This window comes from Crinia signifera, chromosome 2 (assembly GCF_055691185.1).
Source record: "Crinia signifera chromosome 2, ASM5569118v1, whole genome shotgun sequence".
Lineage (NCBI taxonomy): Eukaryota > Metazoa > Chordata > Amphibia > Anura > Myobatrachidae > Crinia > Crinia signifera.
In genome coordinates this window covers 258,531,656-258,552,377 of record NC_139218.1, presented here as the reverse complement: position 1 = coordinate 258,552,377, position 20,722 = coordinate 258,531,656, and the positions used below count along the sequence as shown (strand labels likewise).

The window sequence follows — 20,722 nt, the reverse complement described above, 5'->3', positions numbered from 1 at the left end:
GAAATTTTGCTAAAGCTGATATCACTATATTTTTCAGGACACAATAGAGGATTTATGGCTGCCATTTGACACCATGAACCATCGTTGGCTGCTGCTTCTTGCATGTTTCTGGGTCCTGTTCATGTTAATGGTTGTAAGCAAATTCATCACTCTAACAATGAAGAACCCTGAGGGTAGGTACAGACTAATTGTTTTAATAATGACAAAAATATTTTTGTTTCCCCAAAAGACACTTTACATTATGGTTAGTTTTACTTTAGAAAAACACAACCTGGAAGAAAACAGTATGGATGAGAGAATCAGAAAGTGAGAGTTTTGCTAAGAAATATCCAGGGTTTTTTTTAAAGCGGCAATCATTTACACTGCAAAACCAATTTATTTTTTGCATTGGATACATGTTATTTTATCTTGTGTAAGTACTACATATTTTTTTTTCTTTCTTTCTTTCTTTCTTTCTTTCTTTCTTTCTTTCTTAAGGTTATGGAATGAGGCCGGTATCATTGACTGTTTTACCTGAAGTTGAAAAAATGACTGTGACAGAAGCAAGGGAGTTACAGACAGATAGTCAGGTATGTATGGATGAAAAGAAGGATCCAGACAGCTGACAATGGAAGAAACTAGCTATGGGCAACCAATCAGAATCTACTTATTTATTTATATATCACCTTCTAGACGATAATAGAGTGTATCTGATTGGTTGTCCTTAACAACATCCCATCTGAAATAGAACGTCCATCTTAGTAAATTTCCCCCAATATCCAATTATATAGTCAATAGATGGACACCAAAAGTTTGCATTATACATGCATTAGTTAGACATTGCGACACAAGTAACATTTTCACATATTTTTCCTTGTTATTTGAGTTCTTCATGGTTTACCATCCAGGTGCACTCCAATTGGGAATGGTGAAGTAGGACGTAACATGGCGAACAAATGTGCTATACTAATTGGGGCTCCACATGCTCAGGTGCCGACATTAACACTAAACAAACTTGAACAACTTGTGTTGACATTTCATGGGTTGACATTTTCCATGTGAACATAAGTAAATGTTCACATGGAAAATGTCAACCCATGAAAGGTTGACACAAGCTTTTCATGTTTGTTTGGGGTAAAGCCTTTTTCTCTATCAAACGAACTAATGCACGTCTAACTTTGGTATCGTCCTATTGATTTTCAGACTAGACACTATCTGAGCTATACCTGACCAGGTAAAATGTTGCTGAAAGCAAGTACAAGACAAACTGGTTTCACTACTTCTGTTATTTCAGCCACTTTACTGTCTAGAGTGGCTGTCTGTTAGGGACATCTGTCAGAGAGCAGAGGAGCTCCTGTCATTGCGATATCAGAGCAGGTGATAACATTCCAAGCTTATAAAACATTTCCTGTTCTGGTTTTGTTTTCATCTCAATATGATCACCCAAATAAAGTGTCCCACCCACAATGTACCCGTGATGTTACCTATTTCCTCCAGAGCGGTCCAGACACGCCATCCGGACCGCTCCCACAAAACAGTGCACTGCTGCCACCGTCAGGTCCTCTCTCCCATCGCAACTTAAACTGTGGTCACAGCAAGACAGTAGTTTAAGTGCTGACGCCTAAGTGATTGCTCAACAGATTTTCAGAGAGCAGCGATGGGGTCTAAATCAGGCCCTTGGTTTGCTACATGTCTTCTAACAATTTAGCACTCTGGGAGGTGGGTGCTGTTGTGTTATATAGCCGTTGAACCTGTACTGCCAGTACTTTCTCCTCAGGCTGCATTCCCCAAGGGCAGAGAAATGCCTATCACAGGCCTCTGTGCCTGGTGTTTTACAGCTATGCTAAATTAGATTCCTTATCTACTATGAGTCAGGAACCGACAGGTAATATGCAGTTAGTTAACCAGCTTGCAGCTTCCGGACCAGCTCCCCCTGCTGGTGTATCTCCACTTGTGGCTCAGATTACCAGCATCCTTACTTAAACCCGTCTGCCATAGTGCCACTGTAGATGTGATGTTTTACTTTGTCAGCATTGGTGTAGCTGTCTGCTCCTTTCCTGCAGATGACTGACAAAGATTGTGCAGCTAGATGCATTATCTCAGGTGACACAGCTCTATGCCTTATCTAGTTGAGTTCTGTATTGGGTCTCAGTAAAATAAACTATTTCAGATCCCTTTGGATGGTTAAAATCTACAAACTTTATGCTCAGAGTCCCAAAAAGTCGCCACTAGAGGTAAGATTAACCACCACTTGCAAAATTGGGAATGCATCATAAATAGCAATGCATTTGCAGATCCATTTGCAAAAAAATAACTATCTAAACAGATTTTACTTCTCAGTAAGTCTAAAGTTTCCACTTATCTGATAAAGTACCAGGCTGGAAGTCAGAGACCCAACCAAAAACTGCCTGGGCACGCCTGTGTTTTCAAAAACACACCAAGAAAATACCATTTTCTGCCCTTAATTGACGGCTTCCTGTCCATTAAAATGTGACTGCTTTGCTACTAATATACTGTACGTATGGATATTTATTTGCAAATTGCGACCAAGCATGCGCAATGCGAACACTGCACAAGCCCAGTCATTCAATGATTGAATGGATTGTGAAATATCTATCATGCTGAATTAGGCCCAATATGCTAATTTTAACAGCTTAATGTTCACTGAATTGTCCCTTCACAGGAGGAACAATTAATCTTTACTGAGGACAATGCTCTCAAATATTCCTCTCTTCCACTTCTATTGCACTCATCATGTATAGAAAAACTCAGGGAGAGGCCGTTCAAATTACTTCAACTATATAAGCAATGATAGTCTATGATCTAGTCAAAATTGCCTTGCCTGCACAGTCAATCTATGCTAAGCAATTTCTGCTAGACAATATTGACTAAGCAGGAGAAAAAACAAGGTACTCTGCAAGGCCGATGCTATGGCAAGTAGGTAGACAGTCTTAAGCCAGTGAATGTCCACCAAATCCAAAGGCTCCCAATGATAAGATCAGCGGGCTGAAGAACCAAATCCAAATGTTAGTTTAAATATATAAAAGTGACCTTTGCTTTCCACCAACACGTTTCAACCCCTAAAGGGGTGTACACACGGACAACTTTTAACAGGAGATTTTGACTAGATAATCAAAATCTCCTAGAAGGTTAGCCAAAATCTGCTTATTTGTCATTCCCGCTTTCTGATCTCACATTTGGGTCTGGCTGTTCTAGGATCTGACTTAGGTTACCTATCCAGGCTTTTGTGTCAGTCCACATCAATCAGGAGATTGTGGTACAATGTCAGTGATCATGACTCTTCATCGGAGGAAGCCGCTCTCTATTAAGTGATTTATGTGGACTCTGGATTTATGTGGACAGGACCAAAGATTTTTACAGGATTGATTCTCTGGTTGCCCTGTATGATTTTCACAAGCCTTTGGCCAGGTGGCTCTGCTTGAGTATCCACTATACATACTCTGCTACAGAACTTCCTGCGTCTGCTGTGGTGACTGCTCATTCCACCCAGCCAGTGGAAGCCTTGTGGGCAGCTCAATGTATGGATTCTGTGAAACCGTTTTGTTAAGCTGCCATGTGGTTCTCTTCCGATACTTTCATCCTTTTATATGTCCTTGATGCCTTTACCTTCCGCCGATGTGCCTTTTGGTTGAAAGGTTCTAAGAAAAGTTTTTTTGGTTGGATCCCGCACTGGGTACTCCACTATGCAGACATGATATCTCACAACTTTATTAAGTGGAGTTGATAATTTTATAAAGGTCCAAATCCTGTTATAATTTTGAAAGGGATATCTTTCCCCTTCACTTTATAGGTTGGAGGTGCACCCCAGAGTCAGAGGCAAATATGTTCAATAACATGGAGAAAAAGAAGACTCTTTTTGGGGGCACTCTTGGAAATAAGTTAGCATATTCATATATGCAAATATAGATACCTGTGGACTACCAAAATATGTGGAAAATTGTTTTTATTATTTGTAATAGTGATAATTTTAAAATATAACTTTTAATATTCTAACTTGTATAATATAAGTGGTAATTCACACAATTTGACAAAAAAGTTTAAAATATGCACTGTAGCTCACACATCCTGGCTCAAGGTAGATATTTCTTACATGAGCAAGAAAGAGAGAAATCTCTTCTTTTCAACACCAAATATTGTGTAAGTCAGGACTGAGAGCCCATAAATATGTCAACCACTGGGTTAATTTTTATAGGAAAAATACATGCAGAAAACATAGATCGCTCAATGTACAGTATCTGGATAGTGCTAATTGGTGCCAAATAGGTTTTCAATTTATCAACTGTTATAAATTGACGAGTGTTGCAGTCACCAGAGAGAGAGAAAAGGGAAGTAGATAAGAAAGAGACTAAAGGTCGATGTCTGAATGGTGGTGTATATTACTACCAGAAATAGATAAAGTTAGTATGTCGGTGTCTATACCTCACCCAAATTTCTTATGTATCCACCATCATACATTTAGAGGATCGTGGTCAAAAGAGTTGGGGAGAGCCTCCGCAATTGAAAGGATAGATTTAGAGTTTGTCCACAGTACCTTCTGCTGCTCATTCAGTCGAGCCGTGCACTCACTGTTACTATTGTGGTATTGCAGTGCAGATACACGGGCGATTTCACGAGTGAGAGAGGATTAGTTATCAGAAATATGTACAAAGGAGAAGATAAACTATGGAATTTTTAGATTGCAGGTGTCTATGGCCCTTATTCTGATCGGTGCGGCCGGAGCCGATTATGCGGCCAGGACCGTGCGTGCGAAACCCCGCCTTCCATACGGATCGCCAACTCCGTCCGTATGCGGTAAGAAGCTGGCCGAACGGACCGCACGTGTATTTTTCACGGAATACGCCTCCTCCATCTAAGGGAACCTCCCCCATCATTCGATGGTCGCAGACCATCGAATGCAGGACCCGTGTGCTCCACCAGCACCCGCAACCTCAGACCACATGGACATTTTTCTGTGCAAAAGCAGGGATCTGGGCGGGCAGCTGACATCCGGCGATGTCATATGTCCGCCCCCTACACGTGTGTCACGGCCGCATTACCATACGTACGCCCAGCGTTTTCATGGGAACTCCCATGAAACGCGGGGCGTATGCATATGGTAATGAGCCCAAATAGCCCTTCACGCCCCTCTCCACCCCCTGTTCGGAGTGTTCACATATCATGCGGGATTTGGCCGTACGACCCGCTCGCACATGCGCAGACACAAAACATCGGCGGGCCGAACGCACGCGGATATATCCGCACCGATCAGAATAAGGGCCTATATCTCACCCAATTTCTACTTTCCTACCATCATAATTTAGAGGATGGTGGATGAGAGAATCGGGGAGAGACTCCGTTAATGAAAAGAGTTAATAGAATGGCCAAAGTACCTTCTGCTGCTCGTTTGGACAGGCTATGTAGTCACTGTTACCTCTATGGGTATTGCAGTAGAATAACACAGCTGATTTTAGGAGTGAGAGAGGATTAGGTTGCCCTTAATTAGGGTCTTATAGAGACCGATATGACTAAAGTAGTGCAAGAAGCAGTAAGTTTAAGAAAGGTAAGCAATTTCTCTCTAGATAATGGTGCTGGTAACGTTTTACAGCTAACAATTGAAAAATCAAAAATAGACACGGAGTCAATGTGCAAGCTGCTATCTATATAGGTGTCTTAAATAAATAAGAGCAGAAACCCCCAGAAAAGGTCACTGGTACGCTGTGTGCTGGGTATATTCTGGCTGTTAGTTTAAACTGAATTAGTCACTCAAAAATGGGTATAACAGGGCTCCCAGATACCGTGTTTCCCCGATAATAAGACACTGTCTTATTTTTTTTTTTTTACTCAAAAAAGACCATAGGTCTTATTTTCGGGGGAGGGCTTATTTTAATAGACCCACTGCGCCTTTAAAAAAATGCCCCACTGCGCCTTTAAAAAAATGCCCCAGTCCACAATTCCCATCCCAGTCATCCATATTGTACCTTACATGCCCCCACCTGTTTGTGTAACGGATTGTTGGACCAGCCGACGATGTGTGTGCTGAGCGGCGTTGAGCTGAGCGGTGATGTGTGCGGCGTGATGTGCGAGGCGTGACGTCGCCTACTCCTCTGAGAATACCATTTCTTTTTCCCACCAACCTAGGTATAGGTTGGCGTAAGTCGGGGCACATGCTGCCCCCATAGCAGTCCCCCTCGTTTGCAAGAAGAATCTATCATCAAAGGTAAAGAAGTTGAAATTGAGAACAAAAGACAGAAGTTCCAAAAGAAAATCTTGGAATGGTCCAAAATCTTCCATGTCGAGGAAGTATTTTATAGCATTAAGGCCCCTGGCATGATCAATGCTAGTGTATAGTGATTTGACATCCAAACCCACAAGCAGTTGACCCTCTTCTAGACTCACAAAAAGGAATCGTCTCTCTCTCCATTTTTCTGTTCACTCTCCAAAATCCTCCCCTAATTCTCTTTCCTCTGACTCTCTCAATTTCCCTTGGGTCCCTTACCCTTTCCGTTTACCCTCTCATTTTATTACTAATATGATGCCAGGATTTTTTCAAAATTGTCCCCGTTTTTTCTTAAAAAAAAATTCTGAGACTTTTTTCTAAGTCTTTTCATTATACCATCTCATTATTGTACAGCTCTTCAATGGTGTAAATATATATATATATGTCCTAACTCTTCACTTATTTATGTCACCAGAATATAACTTCTTTCTATTGTAAAATTATTAAACATTAAATATAAAAAGTATATAAAAATCTTTCCCATTTTCTGCCCTTCTTATTTTTGTAGTTTTTCTGTAATTTTGTTTAATATTAACGTACATCTAGTTAAATTGTTAATCTTGATAAAAATTGATAGATTAATAACACTATATTCTCCAATTGTGAGTAAATGTTAAATTCATTCGTGAAAAATCTTTTTCTTATGATTTTCTTTAAACCATACTGGATGCTTTGAGGAGCAAACTTTAGACACAATAATTGATTCATTACAAATTATCTGCATGTAACTCTAAATAAATTATTAAAGGTATATTTTTCAAGTTGTTACCATATAACCATCATTCTGCGACTTGACTTGTTGCAGATTTTGAGAATAATTAATATTCTTAACCCTTATTTATCTGCTGTGGACGATCGGCCCTAATTTGTCAATTATGGCACTTAATTATTCTGGCTGTGGATACAGTCAAATAGCCGGTGCCACAGCCACCCAGACAGGATGTGAACAAGCCCCGTGGGAGGGGCGAAACGCTTTTTCCTACGTACCTAGGCACTGACCAGCTAAACTCCTACAGGACTCAGAACAACCACTGTCACCTGGGACCTAAGCGTAACTATACCGACCTCTATTTACTGTGAGGCAGCTGTCTTGTACATTGTGACCGCGGTCCAGCGGTCTGCGCTATAAATCTGCCTTTCCGATTTAATAGCAAATCACTGTCTGTGCGGTGACCACTGTGTACACCGTACACAGCACAAGCAGCGGGCACACTGACTCTGCAAAAGTTCTATAACGTGATAACAATTTTCTGTGAGAGCAAACTGTACATTGTGGCCGCAGCAGAAGCAGTGCCGACACTGACTCTGCATTTGTGTTTTAGCATGATAGCGCTTCTGAACCCTGTTTTTTCTGGATAAATATTGTGACTTCCATGACATAACCACGATCCAGTGGCATATCTGGAAGCCCTGTTACACCCATTTTTGAGTGATTAATTCAGTGTAATATTAACAGCCAGAATATTCGCAGCATACAGCGCATCAGCGTATTAAGCACTGAGCCCAGTTTTTCTCTGTGATCCGAATATTGTAGCCACGGTCCAGTGGCCTGTTTTCGGATAATATTGTTACACTTATGGTAAAAATTTATGTGATCAACAGCTCTTGCAATGTCCTGGTGACAGTTATACTAAGGAATTAAATAGTGGTCGCTTTATGTACATTATGGGATGTGGCTTGATGTACACACCATTGCTAACTAATGATATACTGTTTCCATCTCTGCAATTGTCTATAGCGTGATAGGAATTCACTGTGTGTTCGGTGAGCACTCTGCACATCATAGTCGCGGGACAAGCAGTGTATACACTGACGCTGCGACTGTGTTATAGCATAATAGCGCTTTTAAATCCTACGTTTTCTGGACAAATATTGTGACTCCTATGATATAGCCACGGTCCAGTGATAATTAGACCTACCCCGATAATAAGCCCTACCCCAGATTTTGGACGCTGGTCCAAAATAAGCCCTCCCCCGAAATTAAGCCCTATCAAATTTCCCATGTATTTTTTTTTTGTAACTGTAGCCCCCGCTCAGCCCCGCTGACCTCCGCTGCCCTCCGCTGCCCTCCGATCACCTCCTCTCACGCCCGCTCACCTCGCCTGCAACACCGCAGCTCCCGTTCCCAGGGATGCATTGCGGTAGGCGCGGCGTGACGTCACGCCGCGCACATCACCGCTCAGCTCAACGCCGCTCAGCACACACAGCGTCGGCTGGTCCAACAATCCGTTACACAAACAGGTGGGGGCATGTAAGGTACAATATGGATGGCTGGGATGGGAATTGTGGACTGGGGCATTTTTTTAAAGGCGCAGTGGGGCATTTTTTTAAAGGCGCAGTGGGTCTATTAAAATAAGCCCTCCCCCGAAAATAAGACCTATGGTCTTTTTTGAGTAAAAAAAAAAATAAGACAGTGTCTTATTATCGGGGAAACACGGTATCTGGGAGCCCTGTTATACCCATTTTTGAGTGACTAATTCAGTTTAAACTAACAGCCAGAATATACCCAGCACACAGCGTACCAGTGACCTTTTCTGGGGGTTTCTGCTCTTATTTATTTAAGACACCTATATAGATAGCAGCTTGCAAATTGACTCCGTGTCTATTTTTGATTTTTCAATTGTTAGCTGTAAAACGTTACCAGCACCATTATCTAGAGAGAAATTGCTTACCTTTCTTAAACTTACTGCTTCTTGCTCTACTTTAGTCATATCTGTCTCTATAAGACCCTAATTAAGGGCAACCTAATCCTCTCTCACTCCTAAGATCAGCTGTGTTATTCTACTGCAATACCCATAGAGGTAACAGTGACTACATAGCCTGTCCAAACGAGCAGCAGAAGGTACTTTGGCCATTCTATTAACTCTTTTCATTAACGGAGTCTCTACCCGATTCTCTCATCCACCATCCTCTAAATTATGATGGTAGGAAAGTAGAAATTGGGTGAGATATAGGCCCTTATTCTGATCGGTGCGGATATATCCGCGTGCGTTCGGCCCGCCGATGTTTTGTGTCTGCGCATGTGCAGAGGCGTCTCTGCGCATGTGCGAGCGGGTCGTACGGCCAAATCCCGCATGATATGTGAACACTCCGAACAGGGGGTGGAGAGGGGCGTGAAGGGCTATTTGGGCTCATTACCATATGCATACGCCCATATGCATACACCCATGAAAACGCTGGGCGTACGTATGGTAATGCGGCCGTGACACACGTGTAGGGGGCAGACATATGACATCGCCGGATGTCAGCTGCCCGCCCAGATCCCTGCTTTTGCAAGGAAAAATGTCCGTGTGGTCTGAGGTTGCGGGTGCTGGTGGAGCACACGGGTCCTGCATTCGATGGTCTGCGACCATCGAATGATGGGGGAGGTTCCCTTAGATGGAGGAGGCGTATTCCGTGAAAAATACACGTGCGGTCCGTTCGGCCAGCTTCTTACCGCATACGGATGGAGTTTGCGATCCGTATGGAAGGCGGGGTTTCGCACGCACAGTCCTGGCCGCATAATCGGCTCCGGCCGCACCGATCAGAATAAGGGCCATAGACACCTGCAATCTAAAAATTCCATAGTTTATCTTCTCCTTTGTACATATTTCTGATAACTAATCCTCTCTCACTCGTGAAATCGCCCGTGTATCTGCATTGCAATACCACAATAGTAACAGTGAGTGCACGGCTCGACTGAATGAGCAGCAGAAGGTACTGTGGCCAAACTCTAAATCTATCCTTTCAATTGCGGAGGCTCTCCCCAACTCTTTTGACCACGATCCTCTAAATGTATGATGGTGGATACATAAGAAATTTGGGTGAGGTATAGACACCGACATACTAACTTTATCTCTTTCTGGTAGTAATATACACCACCATTCAGACATCGACCTTTAGTCTCTTTCTTATCTACTTCCCTTTTCTCTCTCTCTGGTGACTGCAACACTCGTCAATTTATAACAGTTGATAAATTGAAAACCTATTTGGCACCAATTAGCACTATCCAGATACTGTACATTGAGCGATCTATGTTTTCTGCATGTATTTTTTCTATAAAAATTAACCCAGTGGTTGACATATTTATGGGCTCTCAGTCCTGACTTACACAATATTTGGTGTTGAAAAGAAGAGATTTCTCTCTTTCTTGCTCATGTAAGAAATATCTACCTTGAGCCAGGATGTGTGAGCTACAGTGCATATTTTAAACTTTTTTGTCAAATTGTGTGAATTTTTACTTATATTATACAAGTTAGAATATTAAAAGTTATATTTTAAAATTATCACTATTACAAATAATAAAAACAATTTTCCACTTATTTTGGTTGAATGGTTCTTACAGAAGCTTGCCCTTTCTATGTCAAGGAAGAAGGAAAAAAGGATGTATGGTATTACCTTGTAAATTATTTTTGTTGACACCATCGAGGGCACCTGGCTGGGGGTTAGTTTCTGTGATATCGGTTCTATACACACTTGGCCTCTCTTGGTCTTTCTTCTCCCTCAGTTGTTCCCTGCTCCATGCTGTGGGCTTGCTAAATTAGCTGGTTATCCTGAGGTTGGAGGAAGGGTATAGCAGAGATGGAGCCCTGGGCTGTTGGGTAAGTAAAATGAACTGTAGAGTCCACATGTGGTTAGGAGACCTTCATTTTGGTGGACTGTGGTGATGCACATAGGCTGCTAGGTCACACAAACAATCAAATGAAACAACATGTTCACTTAAAAGGCATGCTGGTATTAGGAGCATTATCCCTGGTGAACTGTGCAGAGGGCTCACATCATGTGAAATAAATATCTGAGGATAAAGCAACGGTTAGAAAACTAATACATATTCTGAGCCAAATTGTCAATGTGTGTGAGTGCTCCATTCTATAGCAACAAATACATGTTTGCATTTATGGTACTTAGAAATTGAACATATTTTGGCTGATTCTAAGTTGGACGCATCCGCAGTTGATTTTTCTTTGCATCTGCATCTTTGTACTTATAATCTGCCTTTGAGTGTCGGGCATCCATGTTACTGAATACGAAAAGCCTATTCCTCACACTGTGCATGGGTTTGATGCATTAGGTCAACAGTAACAAACTCATGTTGACCATTATAAAGTAGACCACGACGGCCTATAGCGGTGGACCGACTTTCTGTAGGCCTAAAGTCTGGACACCTGCATGAATGACATTTCTATCCTAAATTAAAATAAGCTTTGATAATTGTCCCTTAACAAATAAGTCAAGAAGTTTTTTTTTTTCCTGGCTTCCCTATATTCATACCCTTTCTATTCAGCTTAAGGACAGTCTACGTGCCGCAGTAAAACTCATTGCTTGGTATAATGCAGAAATACTGCTCTCCGTTACTCCCACATTTTAATGTCATTTCATTTTTTTTCGTGTTATTCAGTTTTCCATCCTGGATTCATTTAACACCATACAGGTTCCTGTATCACCAGATGTCTTGTCCCTGTTGAAATCGTATTAAGTTTATCTTTGTCCTTGGAGTATGATATATTTTATATTCTTTTTCTAATGATTGTTTTCAATTATCCACTATAATTCATGCATTACGCAGACTTCCACTAAATTATTCTGAGAAAGAAAAAAGTTGAGTTAAATATTTCCAGCATGTTAGTTCCCCTTTTAATATTTATTTAGCTGTTTAGAAGAACTTGTTCTTCTGTGTTGCTTCACTTTGGGCTAAGACAGTTTGTGGTTTCATTTAACAAGTTCTACACAGATTAATAGATTTGGGCAAACAGGTATTTTCCAAAGTTGTAGGATGTGGCTAGTTTAGTTACGTGTTATTTACACCCATTGTTGATCTAGGGAAGGGCATCATAAAGAGTGAATGTCTCATTACATCAACACAGCGAAGAGGTTGGAAGGTGGTGTCCTCTACACCTACTGTATAATGCAGGGGTCTTTATAGTATGATATAAATTATGAATTGAGTTACATGAGAGCACCCACATCCAGTGCTATTTTTCAGCAGGCTCCAGCAGGAACTGAGGCCCTTATTCTAGTTAACTCTTTCTGACAAAATCCTTCTTCGATGGACAAAACCATGTGCACTGCAAGGGGGGCAGATTTAAAATGTGCAGAGAGAATTAGATTTGGGTGAGTCATTTTGTTTCTGTGCAGGGTAAATACTGGCGGCTTTATTTTTACACTGCAATATAGATCTCACTTTGAAGTAAAACCCCACCCAAATCGAATTATCTCTGCACAAGTAACACCTGCCCCACATGCAGTACACGTGGTTTTGTCCATCTAAGAAGGATTTTGTCAGAAAGAGTGAACTAGAATAAGGGCCTCAGTTCCTGCTGAAGCCTGCTGAAAAATAGCACTGCCCACATCCATATATTAGCAGAATAATGCTTAAATGGGCTTACCACCTGACTGAGATGCTGTGAGTGGGGTTTCTTTGCCTTTGAGCAGCTAGTGTAATTGTTAAGAATAATATGTGGAATCTATAAGAGGTTTCCACCCGCAGCAGATCTTTATAAGCTCAGCAATATGTTATGCTTTTATCCATGTATGTTTCTCTCTTCTTTTTTTTTTGCCTTAAATAAGATCAGCCTTAATCTGGTCTTATTGTCTGGCAGATGGTTAGCCTCTGCAAATGACAACCTATTTAAGAACCGCCAAGAAAAATCCGACTCACAGCTGTGTGATGTTTTCTTGATAAAATACTTCCGTGTGTAGTGCTGTGTAAGGTGTAATGCGACAAAATGTGATAAACATAACCTTCCTTCCAGCACTTATTTGACTCGTAGTAACTAATATTCACATATTTTTCATCCATTCATGACAGAACAGTCTCTACATATTGATAATCTACCTGTTTCTCCAAGAATAACATGTAATCTTGTAGTGCTTTGCAGGTGATATGGGGCATACACACAGGGATTTGAGCAAGAGATGTGTTCTGAGCAAATTTAGTGTGGGAAATTTCCCACAGTCTAGATCTCCCATACACACTGAGAGATTTGCATGAGATTTGTGCTGAATGATTTAGTATAGAAGATTTGTGTTAAGCAAAAAGAAAAAATAAATAAATAATGGGTTGGCATTACAGGAGGTTGGACGTAGATTGCTCAGCTAGCTTCCTAAAACATGGGCGATTTGCAGTTGCTTACCAAATTGCTTATGGGGCCTACAAGTGTAGCGATTCACTAGATCGCTTAGAAAATGCCCCTACACTGCTCCATGTGTAGGAGCCATAGTGTTGTGCGGCCCCACGCGACGTTATCACCTGTTGATTAATATCCAGCATGCTGGATATTAATCGGTCAGGGCCAGTGTTCTCAACGGAGAACTCTGCCCTGACAGATCACTCAGCACACATCGCTGGCACATTACTGCCACTCTTCAATCACTAGCATCACTCAGCATGCTCAGCAAATCATTACATGTGTAGGCCACTTTAGAAATTAAGCAGAAATCTTAACCGTGTGTATGGCACATTACTATGGCCTTCAGCACACAGAGGGTCTAATTCTGGTTGGCTCGCAAAAGCAAAATCTCTCTAATGGGCAAAACCATGTGCACTGCAGATGGGGCAGATGTAACATGTGCAGAGAGAGTTACATTTGGGTGGGGCTTGTACTTCAAACTGATATCTGTACTGCAGTGTAAAAATAGCACTTAGTATTTACCCTGCACAGAAACAAATAACTCACCGCAAAATGTAACTCTCTCTGCACATGTTACATCTGCCCCACCTGCAGTGCACATGGTTTTGTCCATTAAAGAAATTTGCTTTTGCCAACCAACCTGAATCACCCCCAGAGATCATTTTGAATGTGTGTGTTGCTTTTGGCCAGTGGGTTTACCATCAACCTACCATATGTACAGATGCATCCTCCTACACCTAGCGTCTATACGTCATATGTCACAAAATGATGACATAACTGATGTAGGAGTCGCTTACTGTACTATTCTTAAAGTAGTGCATTTTATATGCATCAGACGCAGCGATAAGCTACTCATATTGTACTACAGATCCCAGACTGTGACATTAACCAAACAGAAATAGGTTTTGCACATGTAAAAAGTAACTAATGAAGCATAAAGGAACTTGAAGTGAGTAAAAACTGGGGCTACTTTTACACAGGTTCAGACATAGATGTACTAAATGTTGCACGTCACATTGTTAATGTAATCTAGCAGAGTCATTTTGCCTTTCCCACTTATAATTATGGGAATAAGACGCACATTTAGAGTGAGAAAGATGATTGGTGTGGCCAAGTTGCCTAGGCCCATGTGCAGGCCTCTTCTCTCTGGTAGTGGAGTTGAGCCAGAGTATTGTGCGCATTCACAGGTCTTTGGGAAGATGCCATGTTCCCTGGAACTTTTCTACTGAGCATACACAAGTCACTTGAAAAATGGCTGCTGTGCCAGATTCTGTGTGATTTCTGCTGCACTAGGTGCTGGCAATCTAGAAGTTCAAATTAAATTTAGTTTATTGCGATAATACTCCACTTTTTTCTTCTTTTCTCCCCCTATTCAAATATTGACACCACCTCTTTGTCCAGATAAAAAAAATCTTTACCTGGGTGACAGCTCTCTACTTTCCTCTCTGATCTTTGTTTCAAATCTAATGGGTCCCTCTCCCCTCGTCCTTCTCTCTCCCAAACTCCCCTCTCCTCTTATTATTTGGAAGATGTCACCCTTCTTCTGTTTAACTGGGTTGTTATATTTTTAGATTTTTGCTTTTATTTACTTCATTAAAGAAATGTATTCTATTTTTATTTTAACCATGTAGCTTGTTCCAAGTCTCTGCTAACATTGATTTAGTCAATGTAAATTTAACAGTAGGTAACATGCAAGCCGTTCTAAAATTCTTTCATGCATTGGCGAAAACCAATAAGTAGTGACCATTGTAATATCACAGGGTTACCTGTGCTCATTGTGGACGTCTAGGCTTCCTGTGTGACATATAAATATCAGTTACTTGGAATGCTTTGTGCCAAAAAACAGGTAGCCATAAACCAGCGTCTTTCATTGACAGGTTCTGGATATGGAGCTCACACCCCACACCCATAACCCAATCTTTGAAACTGTCCCACACTCATTTACTCCATATGAAAACAAATTGCAGGGTGGAGCAGGGGAACTTTTTTTTCCAGGCAAGCAGCTAGAATACTGAAGAACAGTCTATAATGCTGATGGCCTATCATGCAGTTGTTTACTCACAAATGTGGCTGTATGTAGGGCTGACATGATATATATATCTGTAAACAACATCAACAACAGACATCATTCGTATACACCTGACAATGTATTTGCAATGTTCTTTTATACAGTATAACAAACAAAAGATTACAGTGCAGAGACATGTAGTCAGGATAGGTGTGTTTGGGCGGTATTGGTGTGCTTTGACCTCAGATGGACACCACTGACTATCAGAGGACCACCAGGCCAGGTAGGACATCAGAGTTCAGCAGCAGCACTGAGGAGGGAAGGAATATGCAAAGGGAACACAAAAAGGAGAAATCTAATAGGGAGTTTCCCTGCTGGCACCTCCGCATTATGCAGGGACTGGCACCTTTTTTGAAACAGATGGGAGATCTGTCTTAAGGGGAGATCTGTGTGAGGGGATATTTGTGTGTACGGGGGATGTGGGGGGGTGTAATCTGGCTCTGATACTAGCCATTGCCTCCCCAGCCATTGACTGCACTGCACCTCCCTGTTTAGTGTATTCACTTAAAAGGCACAAGAACTTCATAAAGTAATCATTTTGTTCTCGGTGGAGTTAACCGTTTAAAATTGGTCTAATAACCTGATATTTTCATTTATTTCAGACAACCGCAGATCCCATGACAAATATTACAGTCATCGATCTCATCCACAAACAGCGACGAGAACTGCTCCGAAGTGTTTGTAGCAATGGATCTCTCAGTAACCTCTCACATTCCATCATCTCAAAGTTTGTATTAGATCGAATCTTCGTCTCCGACAAGCACAAGATCTTATTTTGTCAAACACCCAAAGTAGGAAACACACAGTGGAAAAAAGTTCTCATTGTTGTAAATGGTAATTTAAGTACATTTGCTTGATGCGTTTTGAGTTTAGCATTTTAAGAAGAGCATCTTCTATATTCATTTATAACAAAAATAACTCAAGACAGTGATTAAATATGTATACAAATATGCCAGTTCCAAACAAGTAAAAATCTTTAAAAGAGCAAATATTTTTAGTGGAACAATGACCTCTTCTTATAACAATATGATAATTTTGTACATCATACTGCACGGAGGAATCGGCCATTTTTCTGCCGTGAAATGTCTGTTCTTTTTTAATGCTCTTTACCTGTTTAGTTTCACCAATAAAAAGCTAAAAAAAATGATTATTTAAATATTAAAGCGGGTATTCAATCCCGGCCGCTATTTGCGATGGGGAAATATCGATAACCGCCTATTCAATGCTGTCTTTCCCAAAAACATTGAAGAGGCAGATCGACAGAACGGGCCCGGCTACTAAAAGTAGTCGGGCGCGTTTTGTCAATTTCGGCCGTGAATTGTCACGATCGTGGCTGAATATCGACAGTCCATCTCCATTTACGCGGACACGCCCCCTTTTCGCAGATCGCCAGGCGAGACATTGAAGCGCGCCTGGTCGAGCACAGCGAAAATGGGCCAGGGTCACGGCTGTCGGGCCAGATCGACAGTTGTGGCCCAGGATTGAATACCCCCCTAATTATCTGGGCATGTCACTTTGTCCTTTTACTATATCATTTGAATCATAAATGAAGTAAAAACGTCCAGGAGCAGAGCATTTTTTACCTGATGGAAGGCATGGAGGAGAATCAAGGTTTAAATTACAGTACTTTACTATTCCTTTCACAAGTACAGTAGCAGTACAAACAGGAATATTCACTAAAAAGGTAACACCAACACTGTACTGTTCATATAAATATGCTTTATTCGTCATAACTTTCCATTACATCTACATAATCTCCTTAAACGGTAGGCAATACCCACCGTGAATACAGGAAAGATCCATTTGGACCAGCCTGGCCTGTCTCCTAAAAATGTTCTGGATACTTTTTTGATTGAAAAATGAATTAATAAAATAGATCAACCAAAAAAGACGGTTAAGAGATTATTTACTACCGCAAAAAAATCTAGAGCACAGTGTGATAAAGGGACATTATGAGCAACATCTCAAGCTACCCAGTAGTAATTTGACATTATTGTTTGCAGGGGCATTTCCTTCTATCCAGAAGATCCCAGGAAATGTGGTCCATGACCATGACAAGAATGGTCTTCCCCGGCTATCGTCATACAGTTTATCAGATATACATGAGCGGTATGGCTTTACGTCTAAATTATACTGCATGCATGCAGATACTTGTCTTTGTGTGTCTTCTACCACTTGTTATGAGCATGTGATAATGTACTAAAACCCTTTCTTGGAAACAGTTGATGGGACAGGATTGCAAAGTCTTTTTTCAGAAAAAATGTCACGGCTACCAACATCTGCATGTGCATTACACTAGTCACTGAATATAAATATAGACACTTGCACATTCAGTGAAATATTGGAGAATGCATAATAATCCTGCTTAACATCGCCAGCTTTTGGTGTTTTACAATCTACATGTAAGTCCAGGGTACATAAATGTTGTTATTTTGCCTTTGTGGCAATAAAAATATCTCCTAGTCCTAAACATAACACAGTACATGCAATATCTGATATAAAACATCAAAACATTAATTATTTTTAATTTGGTTAATCACCCAAAGGAAAGTTCCAATAGCAAAATAGTTATTATACAATGACGTCTGCACAAACACTTTTTTTCCCTACCAATTTGCACACTCCAGTAGTCCTTGGATGCTTGAAGAGTCCATTAGGCCATAGCCTAACACCTTTTACAATATACAGATTGATACAAGATTGGATTTTCTCATATCGTATCTCACATTTCACAACACCCAGGTATTGCATTATGGTGGTTAGATTTGATGATGATTGAGGAAATTCTAGCTTGTATTCTTCTTAGCACTGAATTTCCTGTAGTTACCCGTGCTTTGTTCAATGTGCAATATGCTTGTATGATTGTGTTTCTTTACTAAAAATAGATATTTTTTCATTTACTTATTTTCAGCCTGAATTCTTATTTCAAGTTTTTCATTGTCCGAGATCCATTTGAGAGGCTTATTTCTGCCTATAAGGATAAGTTTGTAAATAATCCCCGATTTGAGCCATGGTACAAGCACGACATTGCTCCAGCCATTATTCGCAAATATAGAAAAGGCCGCACAGAAACCAAGGGAGGACTGCAGTTTCAAGACTTTGTACGATATTTGGGGGATCCAAACCATAAATTTCTTGATCTTCAGTTTGGGGATCATATAATCCACTGGCTAACTTATGTAGAACTTTGTGCACCATGTGAAATTAATTACAATGTAATTGGACATCATGAGACTCTTGAGGAGGACGCTCCATACATCTTAAAAGAAGCCGGCATAGATAGGCTGGTGTCCTATCCCGCAATACCTCTGGGTATCACACAGTACAACCAGTCAAAGGTGGAACATTATTTCTCCAAAGTTTCCAAGAGAGATCTCAAACGTCTTTATGACCGATTTGAAGGAGACTTCAAGCTTTTTGGATATAAAGAGCCAACATTTTTATTTCAATAATGTTGTATTATATACTGTTGGTTTAAGTCAAAGATCCACAGTATATCCTTACTGCAACAAGAGAAGTGCTGAGATTGTTCACATGGGGGTGCATACATTTGTTGGGTTTCTTTAATGCCGAGATTTGCACTGTTGTATTTGACTACATGGGTGGTTGGTGTTTTTACATTTCTGGAATTGGAATAACTGGAAGGGTTAAAATAAAATGAGAATGTGAATATGAAATATGTTTATCTTACAAATATTAGAAGTATATATAGAACATTGCAAAGCTGCTGCCTTTTGTTTACACCGTTGCATTATTCAGCCATGTTTTAATTGGTCCCTCTTGTTTAGGAATTCTTAAAGAGCCATTCAATATTAAAATGACCATGTGAGCTATTGGGATTAAGCAAATTCTGTAACTTTTACCCATATTTATCTCTCTAGGTCTCCGTCATTAACCGGGTTTATAATGAATTTATTACACAATGCCCTGAATCCTGTTAGCTTGGACTTCTCCAAACAATCAAAGCTCTTTCTTGTGTTTCTTTACGTTCAAAGATATTACTGAAATATTGACATACATATATTTTTGTTTTGAATAAGCAGCTTCTAGCAATTCATCTCCCCTAGGAATAATCTCGTATTTTTTGAAAGAAACCAAGATCTGCTGCATTTTAAGGCTTAATATGGCCAACATGAAAAATGGAGTCTACGGTTGAATACTTGCAGTTGATTTTTATTTTATTTTAAACAAGACCGTGAACTACTGTAGTTTTATCAGTGTATGGGTGTGGGGCAAGTAAAATGACAAATAAAGGAATGCTCTGCTATGCTTATTTGTGAATTATTGTTCTCAAAGACCATTCTTCCAACCTTTTTTGTTGACACTTTGTCAATGAAGCTGTGCAATACCCTCATCAGGGTTTATTTTAATCAGTAGTTTAAAGCCCTTTTTATTACTGTCATTTCTATGGTCCAGTTTGTGAAAATGATCCATTTAAGTAGTTTGTCTTCTCTATAACATGTCCACTGTTTGAATGCAGGGGTGGATTGCCCAAAGGGCTTAATGGAAATGTTCCTGTTTGGGCCGTTGGCATCTCTTGATTCCTTTTTCCTTTGTAATTATAATAACAAGTTATTTATTTTTCTCATAGCATGGGAGTGGATGATTTATTGGGGTAAATTTACTGAAGTGTGAGATTTTCTTTTTTGTGAGAGATGCTGCCCATATAAACCAATAGGAATTTAGATAGTGTTCCCCAAAAAGTGCTAGATACCCCTGTAAATAACTATTGTAGAATTTGATTGGCTGATATGGGTAACTCTCACTTCTAAAATACTTAAGTGAATTGAGCCCATCAGGTCTGTCAATGGCAGCAATATGTATTTTATTCCCTATCCTTGTCTCATGTATTCAAGCTAGAGAACATGGCTGAGTGTGAGTGGCCTCCTCTCTGGTGGTCCCTCACATTTGGTGATGGTACCCCTCTTCTGCACTATGGACGTGCTATGCAGTCCATTGCTGTTCTGTCTCATGGCTGCGACTGGGGACAGTAGATATGTATGCAAAAGGGCAGATACACCAATCCAACATATATAGAAACAGAAACACTAGGCATAAATGAATAGGATGAGATGCTGGGCTCAAATTAATAAGAATAAAACATTGGAAACATTTATAAGAACATACATGATGGGCACATAGGTATAGGAGCACACAGTCATATTGAGTTATTGTTGTGAAGGGTGGTACTGTATGTGATGGTCACAAATGCTGTATTGTATGGCAGTAACGAAGTGCTGTTTTTTATGGAGGTCATATGAATGGCGGTCATTGGTCAACGGAGGCGTC

At 40.5% G+C, this 20,722-nt stretch overlaps 1 protein-coding gene across 2 annotated transcripts in view; it reads left to right on the top strand.

Moving 5' to 3' along the window:
* CHST10 (carbohydrate sulfotransferase 10) overlaps positions 1-19,702 on the top strand; it is a 30,370-nt gene extending 10,668 nt beyond the window's left edge. For both annotated transcript variants that reach the window (XM_083174362.1, XM_083174361.1), the window contains 5 exons: positions 38-173; positions 478-569; positions 16,036-16,267; positions 17,437-17,542; positions 18,345-19,702. In XM_083174362.1, coding sequence (XP_083030488.1) covers positions 74-173; positions 478-569; positions 16,036-16,267; positions 17,437-17,542; positions 18,345-18,885 — 1,071 coding nt within the window. In that variant the 5' untranslated portion in view covers positions 38-73 and the 3' untranslated portion in view covers positions 18,886-19,702. The remainder of the gene's footprint in view (positions 1-37; positions 174-477; positions 570-16,035; positions 16,268-17,436; positions 17,543-18,344) is intronic.
* Positions 19,703-20,722: the final 1,020 nt, after the last annotated feature.